Source organism: Trachemys scripta, chromosome 18 (genome assembly GCF_013100865.1).
Source record: "Trachemys scripta elegans isolate TJP31775 chromosome 18, CAS_Tse_1.0, whole genome shotgun sequence".
Classification (NCBI taxonomy): domain Eukaryota; kingdom Metazoa; phylum Chordata; order Testudines; family Emydidae; genus Trachemys; species Trachemys scripta.
In genome coordinates, this window is record NC_048315.1 from 462,990 (window position 1) to 478,810 (window position 15,821).

A 15,821-nucleotide genomic window follows, 5' to 3' on the forward strand; every position below is an offset into this window, starting at 1 on the left:
AAGAACCACATTAGACAAATCAACCCAAACCCAGCTCAGTGCTATAAATGCTCTTTAGACTTGGCTTCTTGAATTAGAACCAGTTTCAAGTATTTCTCAAGGTGCCTAACACCAAATCTCGTTACTCAGGGAATCAAATAAACTATTTTTCTGAGCCACTCCTGGCTCCCTTAGCACTGAGGATTGCCTCATCCCATCTCATCTTGCTTGTTGCCTGTTGAGTGCACAGGGCTGGTCCCGTCCACCCAAGCGGGACGACCTCATTGCCCAGGTGTAAGGGTGTCATGTTTGAGGCATTTGTTGGCAGTGTATGGTTTAAAGCTGTAATTAAGGGAATTGAAATTACAATTTCCCCACTGGATAGAAGTTAATGGTTTGGAGAAACTTTGGCAATGCTGCTTTCTACATGGACTCTTCATGCTAGTCAGGAAAGGTAAAATATTTTCCTTCCGCACTAAATTTACAAATCCTGTTAGACTCAGACCACTACAATACATTTGCTCTAAGGTTCCTTCACACTTGCATGTCAGTGCAGGTTTCTTGGTATATTGGAAACCTGCACATAAACTCTACATTATAGCATGGACCTTTTAATACATTAAGTGTAGCTGTAGAAATTAATATGTTTAGATCCTTCCATGTAAGCCAAAGTAGTTTGATAAATTTGCACAAACCCAGATATTCTCTGTAGATAAGCTGCTAAAATTAATTCCACTGAGGCTGCTTTAGATGTGCTGCATGTAGATGACATGGACTGACTGATAAGAGAAACCCACTTTAGGGGAAATCTCCCTGTATGTAGAGGGATGCCATGTAGCATTCTCCAACTTCTGAGAAGGCTGCTACCTGTGTGGGGTGAGTTCTGGGGGAGAGGTGACTTCAGGACTCATAAGCCACGAAGAGCTGTTTTAGATTACTGCTAAGAAATGGATGCAGAAGCAGAGTCACCATCACCCCTGTTTTCTGTTTATTAGACATTTTAGTGCACGTGCTCTCTGCATTGTCCCTGTAACTCAGCTGCAGGTGTTGTCTGAAGGTTCCTTCACTGCATTAACACAAAAGAACTTGTACACAGTCCCCAGCGTGTGAGACAGAGAGCTACTCTGTGAGCCAGTATGCCCCGCAGGAGTGCTCCCCAGTGCTGATGGCAGGGAGGGGCCTGCTCCCTTGGCAGGAGAAGCACACACAGCCCGCTTGACTAATGCCCACAGTGGCAATAATGCCTCAGAGGGGAGCAGGGGAATGGAGCATTTTTTACTGCACAGCTGGTATAATGGCTACATTGTGAGATCTTGGTGGAAACAGACAGCTGCCTTCCCACCACATCTTAGCCCAAAGGTAGTGTTGTTGCACCTAAAGGCTGAAATGCATCGCTCAGCAAGACAACATTGGCAAGATAGAAAACACCATGAAGTGAGGGGGAAACACTTCCTGGGGTCCCAGAATCATTCATATGTGACCCAAGTGCCCCACAGAAAGCTGCTCTCTGGAAACATTCTCCCAAGTCCCTGGAGCTTTTATGCTCACAGCCCCAGCTATGTTCTCCATCGGGGGATTTTCAGGAGTCCAGTCCCAGCTCCTTTGTGACATGGCAGTCTGGGCTCAGTGGCAGGAACTGGTTGCAGGGCTGTCTTTCTGTCACACTTCCCCACTGGCACTGCTTCTAATTTTAGGATTTTCAGCTGGTCCCATCAGTGCTGCTGAGTCAGAAAGAGTCCCCTGTGGGGAGCAACTGACAATAGTCAGGGAGGGAGGTGTGGGTGCTGCTCTCTGCAGGGGTCCCATGGGCTAAATGGGCAATGATGACCATGGCACTCTCAGCACCAGTCAGGCTCTGTTTGTGAGCTCCCTGAATAGGGAGCCAAGTCACTGCTCCCTGCCCTCATAAGCATATTGATAGCAGGGGCTAGCAGTGTGTTATTTCCTCCTGCAAGGGAGGGAGATAGGGCTGGCCTGGGAGCTGCCAAGTCCCGTTAGCATGTGGGGCGAGAGGACTCAAGCCCCAAGCAGACACTTTCTTTGCTTGTGCATAAAGTCTGCTCTGCTCAGTTTGTTGCCTGACAAGGAGAGTTGGGAGTGGGGCAGGATCACTGAGCCCTCTGTTTTCTACCAAGAGCAATGGGAGGCTGCAGGCAAGACTGTCCTTGCAGATCTGGTTTTGGAGCCTGGCAAGGATTTGAAGAGACCACTGTAACCGGTAAGGGTAGGAAGGCTGGTTTTAAGACCTGGGTTCAAGCCCTGGCTCTGCCACAGACTCCCTGTGTAACCCAACAAGCCACAACTGAGGGGTCAGGTTGCTAAGCAATCCCCTGACTGAATGAGGAAGGAACTGGGTTGGAGCTATACAGCCAGGAAATTGGCAGCAGAAAGGCGGCTGCAGGGAAGGAGTTTGCAGTCACTCCCTGGGAGAAGGGAGGTGTGTCTGGGGCTAGAGGCAAGTACCCTACAGTTACTCAGTGGGAGGGGGGAGTTTGGGCTGGCAAACGCAGAGAGGTAGGCAAGGCTCATGGAAAAAGCCACAAGGTATGAGGTAGGTCAGACTGGCTGCCAATGAGAGGGCCCCTGAGCTGGGAACCAGAGTAGAGGGAGGGCCCGGGTCCCCCTACCAGCCACTGGAGGAGTGGCAGGTTTCAGCAGTAATGGGAAGACTGCCATTTCATATGGAGGAACTTTGATACACACCCCCTGGAAGGGGGAAAACACATGGTGACTTGGCTGGAGGGCCAAGTCATGAAAAGGGAGCCCCTTGAGTGGCAGACAGCAAGAGGACAATGGAAGAGACACTGCCGGAGGAGGGCATAATGCCTGGCCAGAGCTAATCCCCAGGACGGCCAAAAGGAAGCATCACTAGTGGTCAGTGCCCCCCTGGTGACGCGCCCATATAAGTACCTGACTCGAAGGAGAGGTAACCTGTCAAGGAGCGTGACACCTCACGTGCATCGGCTGTCTATGTTACTCCGCTGTAATTCGGACTCCTGAACCTCACATGGATGGTATTTTCCTAAAACATAACCTTGTCTTATTGGTCAGCCCAGCAAGCTAAGAGCACAGTCACCAAATAAACATGCTGTCAGGTACAATCACTTCTTCTGACTAATCTACTTGTATTGGAGGTGCCTGAACTGACTTGCCTGCAGCACAGTACCTCCTTGGTAATGATTCATGGCAAGACTAACATCGAACTCAAGAGGGCATCTCTGTGGCCCCATGAGGTAACATTGCTACTCACAGCAAGTTGCCTCATTTGAACATTAACATGCAATGCAGAACCTGACCCTGCGGGACACACAGAGATTTAATGGTAACACTAGACAATAATCTAGTTCATGTGGCATGTCTGGGAGGTGAAATTCTGGGTTCCCTCTAATACCAGACATCTTGCAGACCTAGCACTCTTCAATAACTCGTGGCCTGCCCTGCAAGGAACACTGCCCCCTGTGGCCACAGCTCCATCGTGATGACTGTCACAGTTCTGAAACAGAGGCAGGATTTGGGTCCTGGGTGGGTTTTCAGGTGTTGGCCGCACAGTCAGGGGAGGTGGCAGGAGGCTCGTCTGAAGGACAGCGATTTGGAGACACATTTTCATATTTGGGTTCCTCCTCAACAACAGCCTGTTCATTTGTTTCTAGGCTTCTGGTCTCTTCAAGACTTTCACTCTTCTTGGGGTCCCCTGTAACCCCATCTTCTCCCTCCTGAGCCACTTGTCTTTCAAATATAGGAGATGTGGGGATGAGAGGTTCTCTCTTCACAGGAACATCTATCTGGTGTCTATCTGTAAGGAGCGCAGGTGACTCACAGGGCTCCAGACCTGTTGTCTTGGAGCTGTCCTTGTGTGGAGGGGCTGGCTGGGGGAACAGGTCTCTGGAGTCCCTCTCTGGGCCCAGGGCCCTGCGGGGAGGTTTCTGGATGCTTTCAGTACTTTTCCTCACCATGGGCTCCTCCCTGAAAGCCCTTTTTACTCTCTGGAAGCTACCCAAACGTTTCAGTACAGCCTGAACTGTCCCCTCTCTGCTTCCATTGGCACGCTCATTGGGCTTGGAGGATTTCCCTGCTGTCCCCACAGTCACATAAATGGTTGTGACATTCTGCTCCTTCCCCCTAACATCCAAAGTGTTTGGATTCAAAGCTGCCTCAAGGGCCTCAACTCTCTGGGCCACATGACTGCCACTGGACGCTGCCATCCTATGGCCTCCTGGGGTACCCCTGGGGGAGGGCCGGTGGCTATCCTCAGCCTCGGAGATGGGCTCTGGGTTTTCGTAACAGTCACCTGGCGACCCACCCTGCTGGGGCCCCTCCTCTGGGTCAGCATGGTGCTGGTGAGAGGGAAGTTTGGTGAGACCCCAGGGGGCTTTGGGCTTCCGAGTGGTATTTGGTGTCTCCATGGGACCTCTTTGACACTGAGGGCCAAATTTAGTTCCTTCTGCAAAAGACACCGAGGGCCTCTTGGCTCTGGCAATGCTGGATGTGCGGGGGATGGTGAAAGGCTGGGAGACGTCCTCGGAGTTAAATGCTGATGCGTCAGGAAATTCATGACACTTGGAGCTGCCTTCCTGAAGCTCAAAGCCTGCCACTGCAGGAACATCTGGAGAAGAAGGAAGGGAAGGGGGGTTAGGCTGCTTCTCCCTTGGCTACACAGGCTTCCAAGAACTAAGTCACCAGCACACCAACAGGCTTCTCCTTAGTTCAGGGCTCAAGGTTAGAGCATGTGGCCTTTATCCTCTTCACCATGACTGAGGGCTTCTAGGAACTAGAGTATCCAGAACTGGCACCATTTGGGTTGCACTGCCTTCTTTACTCCCAGACTTGATTCTAGATTTATGAGAGTGGATGGTGGGTAAAGGTGCTGAGTTAGGTTTTTACACACTGATGCCACAGGGAGCCCAGGGCAGGGGGGGTGGGGGTGTCTTAACTGGGGCAGCCATGGAAGCACAAACAGCTGCAATGAGCTCTGAACTTATTTGAGGGAGTGAGTTGTAAAATCAGCACTTTTCTGAGGACATGTAGTTCTGGGACATACAATAGCATATTTCCATTTCACACTAAACTGATGGGAAGGCCAGAAACAGAGCTCAGCCTCCCTGTACGGAAAGGAAAATAAGGAACTAAAAATAATTGGTGCCTGTGTGTAACCCAAGTCCCTTGCAAATCCCTCCCCCAAGTATACATGGAATGGAATTCACCCTGAGCAAAGGGCCTCTGTCCCACTGGGAGGGAGAGTTGAAAATGAGCCTTAAGGAAATGGTGAAGCAACTGGGCAGCGTTACCTTCTCTGGCAGGGACACAGTAGGCTGGGCCCTCATCGTCCGTGTCAAAGGAAGAGGAGAAGGAGCTGTCTGAGGCCCAGGCAGCAGAAGGCGGTTCAATGAAGCTGGGATTGAAGGGAATCTCTGTGTCATGGTGGGAGACTGGAAGGGAAGCAAGACTATGAGGAAGAAGCAATCCAGCTCTCAGGATCACATGCTGGTCTACATGTGTTCTAGTCTGTACTGTACCAGGGATGTTCCATGGGGCAGTCACCTGGTATCTGGCTGGCACAGCTTGCTCGTTTGCAATGGCACTTACAATACAAATGGAAAGAGATACAGTTCCTACCCTAAAGAACTCTGAAGACACAGACAAAGCAGGGCATAATAAAGAGTGCATCAATCAGGGATCAGTGCTAATAATCCTGTTCTTACCTGTGACTCGGGGGAGTTTGTAGCCACTCAGTGAGAGGCAAGGTAACATGGAGCTGAGATTTGCCAGCACCCCCTGCACATGATGTTTCATTCTGGAGACCGCATCACCATCAGCAACAGCCACCCTTGGAAAGAAAGAACAGAGATGTGTGGCAGAGATGACTGGCTTTCCAATTAAACAAAGTTCACTCCTGTCTTGCTGGGAAATGGAGTTGGAATCAGTTTGGGAGAAGCCTGCACATGTGGCAGCCCCATTTCTGACCAAGTCCTGCAACCTATCAGCTAATGCAGTTTGAGTCATGGGCTGATTTATCCTGTATACAGAGCTACACGAGTTAAAAAAGTAAAAGTAAAATGAAGAAACATGAAATTTTGAAGTAGTTCCCTGTCAGGCAACAGAACCCAAGGAAGATGCTAATGACTCTTTATATGTCTTGAGGCTAACTTTAACTGTCCAGAAAAAGTTCCTCTTGCTTCTAGGGCCTTTCAGAAGCAATGGGCCCAAGGCAGGTGGCTCTTCTCCTTGCCGCTACATTTCTACAGCACCTGACACTTTTCAGTAATACCTGTCTCTGGCTTCCAACTGGCTGGTTCCACAGCAACAGCAACAGCAGGTGACACAGAGTAATAGGAGGAGTAATGGGATGAGAATGCCAGCTATCAGGGCTCCCTGGTGCTTTGATCCTGCATGGAGAAACAGTGTGGAACACAGTGAAATTCTTACTTGGCTGGCAAGTTCAGAGCACTGGGAAAGCCATCCTGGAGGAAGGATCTCTGATCTGGGGGTCTGCCACAGTGGTCTCAGAATGTACTAAACAGATCCAGTCCTGTCCAAATCGTCCTATTCATACCGCTCCACATCATAAGGACAGTTAGGGAACTCAACCCAGACCTAGCAACCAGCTTGCTGAACCAGCAGATCTTTTGGTATCTGCAGAGAGAGAGTCTCTGAGTGAGCCCCAGAGCTCTCACTCCTCATCCAGGGAGAGGCGGGAGCTCAGGACAGGCTAAGATGTGCTCAGTGCTGTTTGCTCCTGTATGCTCTTTCAGCATAACACTGATGATACTACATTATAGGAGAGTGTATTTCCACCAGGCACAGCCCAGTTAGCAAAGCCATAAGCGAGATGGGGTGCTGATCTCACCACTCCCAACCAGGAATGTATCTGTACATTAAAGTCAAGTGGACTCTTGTCCAGACACATTTTCTATGCTAAAGAGTCTTTGACTTACTATGGCACATTCAGGAACATAAGGAGTTGCTCTCAAAGATCAGACCTTGGGCCATCTATTCCAATTGTTTGCCTTCAGAAGAGGCCAGTGCCAGATGCTTCAGATTGGCACTAACCAATGTGGCCAGAATCACCCTTCCTAAGTCTCCTATTCAATTTCAAACTTTCCCCTGCAGTATTTTATTCAGACGCATTTCCACAATTTTTAGAACCTGGGTCCACACCGGGATGATAAAGTGAGTGTGAGCGCTTCTCCATAGTGCAATTATGTCCTTCAATCAACTGCTACAAACCAAGCAATTCTTCATCTATCTACAAAGAAATGACTTTACAATCAAGGCTGGATCCATCTCTCTGCTGTAATTTCAAGTGACAGACTCAAAGAAACACCTTCACTCTAAACATAGTTAATCATTTTAGTTCCACTCTGACATACTCCTGATGAATGCTATGGATGAAAATATCACCCTGTGCTACAGGATGGAAACAAGGACACAGGGACAGAAATATCAAAGGCCCAGAACAAGATAAAAGGCTTGTGAGGCACAATGAGCTTCAAACATGTGGGCTCTGGTTTTCTGACTAACTTTGAATCCCAGTCCAACCTGTTGTGGTACTTGAATCTGGCATGATAGCTCCACACAGGCTTGGACAGTGCAGAGGGGTTACAACAAGGAAACCAAAGCCACAGAAATGAGATAGGAAAGAGCTCATTTCCTTGATCTACAGACACAGAGGAGAAGAGGGAAGGGAGTTTCCTGGAGGCTCATGCTGCATGGCAGTAGAGGTACTGCATGACACTGTGCAGAGCATCTTTGCTGGGAACCAGCCTGCGTTCTGGAGCCCAGAGGGAACCTTGGCTTCCACAGCAACCTTTGGTGTCTTGCATGGCTTATACTGGGGGAGAAGGAACCAATTCTCTCCTCTGGGCAGGAGAAGAGCTGGTTAATAGGGAATGAATGAAAAGGTGCAGTGCAGGATATCACTTACTGAGCACACAGTCCCCAGAGTGTGTGTGGCAGGGGGAAGAACAGTTCGCTCCAAAAAAACCCTCTGGGCAGGTCTCATTGCAGCTGAGGGGAGAGACAGAAAGAAATGGAAAATGCTCGTTTGGAAACATCCCAGCCTCTGCCCACTGCAGCTCCCTTCGCTTTTACCTGGTGCCCCAATAGCCAGCCTGGCAGATACACTCCCCAGCCACTGGATCACAGCTCCCATTAACACAGTCTGGACAGGTGAACCGGCATCCATCTCCAAATGTTCCAGCAGGGCAGGGTGCGTCACAGCTGCAAAGAGAGGGGAGAATCTGGCTGCTGGCTCATGGGAGAGAGACTGGCAATGCAGAGGGGCTGTAGCTTAGTCTGAGGGTCAGCAGCTCTGTCACGGTGTCACAGTGCAGAGCCTGCTTTACATTTGCACTGATATTAACGTTGTTCCACAGGGCCCTGGCTTGTTCCTAATCCTACTTGAGGATGGGAACAGTGATCTGGTGGTTAGGGCACTAGAGTAGGACCCAGGAGTTCTGGGTTCTGTTCCTGGTTCTGACAGACTCCATGAGTGACTGTGGGAAAGACATTTAGCCCTTCTGTTCTTCAGCCCTTCTGTAAAATAGGGATAATCTTCCCTAACTCACGGAGGGGGAGGCTCAGATACTGAAGATACTACAGGAAAGGGAGCCATAGACAAGCCTGTAAATATATACGGCTGATTGTGTTGTAGAGTCCTACTGGGGATGCACGGAGCGTCTCTGACTTCAACAAGACAAGTATTGAATAAAGGTTGGTTGCTGTTGATTTTCACTGTTCTCTGGTATCACATCTGACGCCAGGATTTCTGCAGACAGCACGGAGAGAGACATCCCAGCGAGTCTGAACACTGCCTTGCTCTGCACACATTACGCCAGAAGGGAGGCCGTGCCACTGAACAGCTTGCTGGGTAATCTCCAACCAGAATCCCTAGCTCAGGTGTCTGACAGCTGTCCGTCTATCCATGGATAATCATCACACAGGGTCTAAGCTACCGTACTGTGAATGAAGCTTTCAGACAAATATTTTCTACTTTACGCTCAAGGAAACCTGAGGACAGAGGATGTCTGCTACAACAGAGAATTGAGCTCCACAAGGTAAACATCACACAGGAAAAGAGGGGTCCGTACCTGGGTCCTGTCTTGCCAGGGTCACAGTTCAAGCAAGCCCCTGTCTCTGGATGACAGGTCTCCCCTTTTCGGCAGCTGGGACACAACTGTGCACAGTTCTCCCCATGGTATCCAGGCGTGCACAGCTTCTTACAGAGGGTACCGTTCCAGCCAGAGTCACATGCCAGGCAGAACCCATCCACAGGAGAGCAGGGCTGGCTCTGCTTGCAGTGCCCACAGCTGTACAGTCAGAGGTGTAAGGAACAATCAGCATCAGAGCTGGGGGAACAGCGGCCCCCACATCCCAAACCAAAAGAAATTGGGCAGAGAAACAGAACATGCTCCACCAGCAACAGCCCTGGGAACAAAGCCATCTGCTCCCAAAAGAGCTCAGGTCGCTGACAGCCTGCACAGCCCTCACATACACCGGCCACAGTGCTTCCACACACCCAGCAGTAGGGCAGAGGCATCAGTCCCCTTCTCTGAGACAGGTGTCCACTGCTGGCATTCCTCAGAGGTTTCCCTCTGTACAGCTGTGATATAGTCCCCGCTGAGCCTAAGTGACAATGGAGGCAGTTGCACCCTATGGAAACATCCTACAGAGTTTAATAGGAATGATAACATCCCATGAGGTCTTACTGGAATTTAACAGGGTTTTGAAGATATTACTCGAAAAACCTATAGAATGTAATGGAGAAAGAAATCCTCTCTGTAGGCCCTGAATCAGCCTACAGAAGAACTATCTACAGTTTTCTACTAAAGTCTACAAGACTTTCCCATAGGGGGCAGTCCTGTGCCCCATTCCTCAGCTGATCACGGCCAGGCCTCCCTGGCCACTGGCTCAGGAAAGGCTCTCCCTCACCAGCCAGGAGACCAGCTCACAAAATAATATCTCCCCACACCCCTCCCAGAGTATGAATAGGGCAGCCAATCCAAACCCTAGCTGCCCCTTTCCTCTCAGTCCCTTTATATGTAACAGCTGCAGCCTACAGTCTAACAAGCATCAGCTGCCCACTCCCTGAACTCCTCCCAGTCTGGTCCTAGACTCTTGCATACCCAGCAGGGAACACAGGCTTCTGGGCATTGGCACTCCCTAGGCAGCCCAGATTTGTGCAGTCACCTTTGGGCACTATACCCTATCACAAGCACGCAGAGTGATATTCCTCTTACCTGTATCTGCACTGAGATCCGTAATAACCGGCAAGACAGGGATCCCCACAGCTCCTGCCCTGATAGCCAGGATTGCAGCTGCAATGCCCATCAAGAGGGTTGCAGTTCCCATGCAGGCAGTCACAATGATGTTGGCACAATGGCCCCCAAAACCCAGCCCTGCACTCACACCTGCCTGAGTCTTGGGCGCAGGGTGAGAGGTGGCAGTTGCATCTCAAGCTGCATCTCCTGCCCCACCAGCCCTGGGTGCAGACGCACTGCCCTGAGACAGGGTCACAGTGGGAGCCGGCCACCCTGCACAGACATTGCTTCTTGCAGTTCGGTCCCCACCAGCCTGGCTCACAGTGACAGGCTCCAGTGCGGGTGTTGCAGTGGCCATGAGGCCCACACTGGCATGGGAACTCGCAGAGCACTCCCCAGCGGTTGGCATTGCAAGTGCACTGGCCGCTCACAGGGTCACACTTCCCATTGGGATGGCATGAACAGCTCTTCTTGCAGTCCGAGCCCCAGTACTGGTCAGGGCAGCCTACAAAGGGAACAAGACAGATAACAGATCGCAACAGGCAGGAGTACAGGAGTCTCTGTGCCACAGGGAGGAGAGCAATCTGGCAATGGGTTTGGTGTTCTTTCCCTAGGGGGCGTTGTAAGCCATGGAAGGGCACAGGCTGGTAGACCCTTGTAGGTCCTATGCTGCAGGGAGACTAAGGAGTGGGGACTACCAAAGAGACACCCCACACCCAACTGGGAGGAGACATCAGAGCAGCATGCCCCAAACACTGGCTCTGCTGTGCTGTAACCTGTGGATGTAACTGCTTGTGTTCATGGATGGGCCAGAGGCTGCTGGGCACTTGGAGCACTTAACTGTGACCATGTGCCGTCATGCTGGGACCTCTGGCCTGAGCTCACCTCCTGGGTCCCAGCCAACGTCCTGGTGGATGCAGTGAGCACTGTGTCACAGATGGAGTCTCTGGGATCACAGGGGATTCTCTGTATGTCTAAGGGTGAGAGTCTGCCCTGCCCCCTACATGCCCATACTCACGGGAATTGCAGTTGGCTCCAAAGAAACCAGGTTTGCAGAGGCAGATCCCAGGTCTCACACACACTTCATCCACCTTGCAAGCATCCTCCCCTTCACACAGCGCTGTCAACAGCAGGACAAGCTAATCAGGAGCCAGGCTCCCCCAGCACCAGGCCGCTGGCAGGCACATAGCCAGGGAGAGGAAGTGCAGATAGGCTGAGCACCAGCAGCTTCTCCAGAGCCGCCAGGGGCCAAGGCCCTTTGGCCTCCAGCTCCTTGTCCCCGTGGATTTGGATCAGCCACCTAACCTGTCATTGACTCCATTTACACATCAGCACCCCCATGTGCCCTCATGTGTGGGCTCCAGAGAGAGGTGGGGGATTCTGCTCCAAGCCCTATGGTGCCTGGGACACAATCTGCTCCAACTGGCCCCAGCCCTGGCCTTCGGCCAGGAAGTTGAGACTGAGGCTAGAAACGGCCAATACCTAGAATACCTTGAGACTGAGGCTAGAAGTGACCTACAGGTGATGGCTTCTGGGAGGCTTTTTGAGGAGAAATGGCTGCCTCACATCCTATGGAGTGAACAGCTCATGCAGCACTTAGATGCTGGGATGATGGGCTCTGTAGCAAATCCTGAGGGAAGGGTCATTTGAGCAAGGGTTAAAGGGATGGGGGCGGAAAGCAGCATGGCTCCCCTTTTCTGTGAAGAGCAAATGGGAGGTTCCCCCCACCTCTCCCCAGCTTGGGAGAGCAGCTCTCCCACCGGCATGGCTGGTGCTCGGAGTGCTCCCCTCCTACTTCAGCCTACGTTAATCCTGCACATGGGCGCAGCTGGACAGATGCGATAAGGCACAAAGCTGCACTTCACGAGAGGCCTTACAGCTCTGCAACCCTTGCCTTGCATCATGCCCCAGCAGAATATCCTGCACCTGAAATGAACACCCTTCAGCCTCTAGGGAAGAAGCAGGAAGTGGAAATGAGGTATAGCCAGGGGGTCACAAATGGCTCCCCCATCCCCCAAAAGCTCCTGTAGATAGCTCAGTGCAGCCAGGGCATAGCTTTAGTACTATGCATAAGGTTTAAACCCCCCTCACCCTCACTTTCCCACAATATCGTTGGACTCTGAGCAACAAAGAACTGAGATACAGGAAATGCACACCAAACAGCCTGAAACGGGCTGGTCAAAATGACAAAGGCCTGAGATGTAAAGCCACCGATGACTCACCAGCTGTGCAGTCCCTGCCTTCCTGTTTCCAACCTGGGCAGCAGACCAGACCTGCAGAGAGGCTGGGGAGGGGAGAGACCCATTAGCATAGGAGCAGGGTGCTGGGCAGCAAGGGCTCACGAAAGGGGCACTATACTGGGGTGGAGAGAACGCTCCTATGTTTGCATTAAAGCCCATATTATCTAGGAGGAACTAAGGATCAGCCGGAAGCCCCTCTCCCAAGGTTCAGCCTGGAACATGCTGAAGGATGGGCATGCTTTTGGAGGCATTGCCCTGGGAAGGACACCAGAGGAACGGGAGGAAGTAATGGGAAGGCTGCAGGACTAAGGCTGTCCTGACTGGTTCTGTCAGTGCTGTCTCCCTGTGCTTAAGGAGACACCCAGTGTTTGCAGCTTATTTGTATAGGAGTCATGCAAGTCTTTAGATTCTTTCACCTGCTGGTAGCAGCCAGTTGCATAGGGGCCACCAAGTAATAAAAAGCTCAGGAGTACTTGTGGCACCTTAGAGACTAACAAATTTATTTGAGCATAAGCTTTCGTGGGCTACAGCCCACTTCTTCGGATGCATAGAATGGAACATATATTGAGGAGATATATATACACACACATACAGAGAGCATGAAAAGGTGGGAGTTGTCTTACCAACTCTGAGAGGCCAATTAAGTAAGAGAAAAAAACTTCTGAAGTGATAATCAAGATAGCCCAGTAAAGACAGTTTGATAAGAAGTGTGAAAATACTTACAAGGGGAGATAGATTCAATGTTTGTAATGGCTCATTCCCAGTCTCTATCTATCTCCCCATGTAAGTATTCTCACACTTCCGAAGAATGGACTGTAGCCCACAAAAGCTTATGCTCAAATAAATTTGTTAGTCTCTAAGGTGCCACAAGTATTCCTGTTCTTTTTGTGGATACAGACTAACACGGCTGCTACTCTGAAACAAGTAATAAAAGACTCTCCTAGACAATACCCCGATGGTCGAGAAAGAGGGAACCAGGGCCAGAAGGCAGGGACTACAGGAGGCTTCTGCAGGTAGGCTCCTATTGAGTTCACAGAACAGAACAATCCCAGGCAAAGAAATCAGGCAGCTCTAGGCCCTTTTTGTTTTTTGGATAATATCTAACTCATAGTATGTAACAGAGAGTGGTGTTAGGGAGCTGGATTTGCCTCAGTTCCACAGACTCATGAATACTGTGATACCATAAGGTTAGTTTTATGTAGTTACAGTTTAAAACTCTAAAAACCATGGCAGTACTCTGCCTTCTCACCACATGGTCGCCTGGTGCTTTCTGGGCTTTAATTGCTGTCTGTGTTAGATAGTGAACTCCTTGGGATAGGGACTGTCTTACTCTCTCTGTGCAGCACTAAGCATATTGACGCCACCTGAGATATAACAGACTAAAAACTAAACCTACCCACACATTCAGCTATCTCTGTGCTATTAAACAAACCCACACCTCTTCCTGCATCATCCCTCTCACACACCAATGGATTTATAACTGCTATTAAACACACACTACTCTGCACATGTGATCTCTCTCTCACACACACACAGACAGAGCTATCCCTGTTATTAAACAAACAGTCCTCTGCCTGTGTGATCCCTGTTTCTCTCACATACACAGAGCTATTACTGTGTCATTCACCAAACACACATTTCTATGTGATCCCCTCGCCGCACACACACAGCTATCTCTGAGCTATTAAAGAAGAATATTTTCCTTGTGCAGTTACACTCTCTTGCAGAGATCTCTATGCTGCCACACACCCATTCCCTTTTATCCCTGGGCCATACAGTTCCAGCTCAGGGAGCTTATTCTATTGAGTATGTTAGTCAAAAGATGAGAGTGAATTAATCTCTGCTGCAGATTTATTTCTTCTCACCCTGTTGTGGGAAGGGAGCGCTGAGATGGGTATGGCGCGAAAGGGGAAGGTGGGCAAAGAAAGGTATCGGGCACCTACCTGGTGGCCTTGCACACATTCTTCCCATTAGGGTCCAACTCTTGAGCAGAGCTCCCAATCCATGGCCAGAAATGGAGACAAAAGAGTAACAACAGCAGCTGCGCCATCTCGGTCTGGATACTGGGTGCTGCTGGCCACAAGGGGCTTCCAAGCCAAGGCGTGGGCTGTATGCAGCTTTCTTGTCCGTTGGTTGGTTCTGTCTGTCTGTCTTCCTCTCAGTTTCTGCCTCACCCTCTCTTTGGCCTCAAGTTTCCTCCTTGCTTTTTCCTGAGGAAATGCAGGAGGCGAAAAAAATCCCTCACATCCAAGGAGCCAGAAGGGGTGGGAAGGGAAGTGGGGGCAGGGCAAACGCTATATCCCACCGATCACTGCAGGGCAGAAACAGGGGAGCCCTTAGAGCCAGCGTCATGGTGAGGAAAGTTACTTGCTGCTGGCTGCAGCAGCAATAAGAGGGACAAAGCCAAGCTCCCCACCCCCCACCCCCAAACACCATCTCAGCCTGCCCCCCATCCACTGCACCGAGTATCATGTTCCCTACCCCCATCTCCTCACATCCCATCCACGCCCCACACCACGGCAGACCCCACCTCTCCCACTTCATGCCTCCCTCCACCTGGCACTGGGGCTGGAGCAGCACATGAAATCAGTGGTGTGGCCAGGGTCCAGGGCCCTATGGGCTCTGGTGGGGACTGCTCTCCTTGGCAAGACAGAGCACGCCCCAGTTCTGCCCTTTTAACTAGGCAGGAGCCAGTTTGCGGAAAGCACAGAGCACGAACCGGAACGTTTCCGGCAAACGGCCATCCGGCTGTCTCCCAGGCTCTTTCTGTCAGCATTTTCACAGGAAACACCTTTTTCCTGCATGGTGACCTGGAGGAGGTCAGGAGGTTCATTCAGTCCATGGGGAGACTCCTAGTTACAAGGGGAGGAGGGAGGGCAGGGCACTTCCAGGCGCTGGCCTGGACTTTTACCTCCTCACAGAGCAGGAGCCAAGGGAACAACAAATCCAAACAACCAAAACCAGCTCTGTCCCGGCATGGTAGCTGGAACATGGTCTGAGGGCTCTGCTCTGCCCCAGAGAGGTGACCAGGCAAAGTAGTGCTGGCTGGACTCCTGCAGCCTCCAAAGTTGATCCCTGGCAGGGTTCCCAAGGAAAAAGGAGCACGGAGCAGTGTGGTAGGCTCAAGACCATGGAGAGCAGAGATAGCAAAACCATTAGCTCCTGCCTGGGCCATGTCTTCAACCAGGGGAGAGCTGTTCTTTACAGGAGATTTCTTAGTGCTGTGTGCAGTATGGTTTTCAGTCTCCCGAGGGATGGGACTCCCATCCCTCCCTCTGGACACTACCAGTCCAGTCAACCAGGGAGTCCCTACAAGAGCAAGAAGAAAGCACAGGCCATGCCAGGC

General features: G+C 50.9%; 1 protein-coding gene across 3 annotated transcripts; it reads right to left on the reverse strand.

Annotated features, from left to right (window-relative positions):
- Window positions 1-944: 944 nt before the first annotated feature.
- SCARF1 (scavenger receptor class F member 1) lies at window positions 945-15,668 on the reverse strand. 3 transcript variants are annotated; one of them, XM_034752330.1, is made up of 12 exons: window positions 15,387-15,668; window positions 14,419-14,685; window positions 12,458-12,519; window positions 11,254-11,355; window positions 10,215-10,740; window positions 9,066-9,284; window positions 8,068-8,196; window positions 7,901-7,983; window positions 6,245-6,362; window positions 5,679-5,803; window positions 5,265-5,405; window positions 945-4,582 (listed from the first exon to the last, which is right to left on the reverse strand). In XM_034752330.1, the coding sequence occupies exons 2-12, from the start codon at window positions 14,523-14,525 to the stop codon at window positions 3,510-3,512; spliced, it is 2,685 nt and encodes an 894-aa protein (XP_034608221.1). In that variant the 5' UTR covers window positions 14,526-14,685; window positions 15,387-15,668; the 3' UTR covers window positions 945-3,509. The 3 variants fall into 3 exon arrangements, with proteins under 3 accessions (XP_034608221.1, XP_034608220.1, XP_034608222.1); XM_034752329.1 differs by having other exon boundaries at window positions 15,006-15,668; XM_034752331.1 differs by lacking the exon at window positions 11,254-11,355 and having other exon boundaries at window positions 14,419-15,668.
- Between the last annotated feature and the right edge of the window lie 153 nt (window positions 15,669-15,821).

Bases quoted from the DNA above. Each gene is read 5' to 3' on its own strand.
- SCARF1 (XM_034752330.1), bottom strand. From the start codon at position 14,525: ATGGCGCAGCTGCTGTTGTTACTCTTTTGTCTCCATTTCTGGCCATGG. The intron at 9,285-10,214 runs GTAAGAGGAATA...CTGACTGTACAG, and splicing joins GGATCTCAGTGCAGATACAG to CTGTGGGCACTGCAAGCAGA. The intron at 5,804-6,244 runs GTATTACTGAAA...TTTCTTTCCAAG, and splicing joins CAGTTGGAAGCCAGAGACAG to GGTGGCTGTTGCTGATGGTG.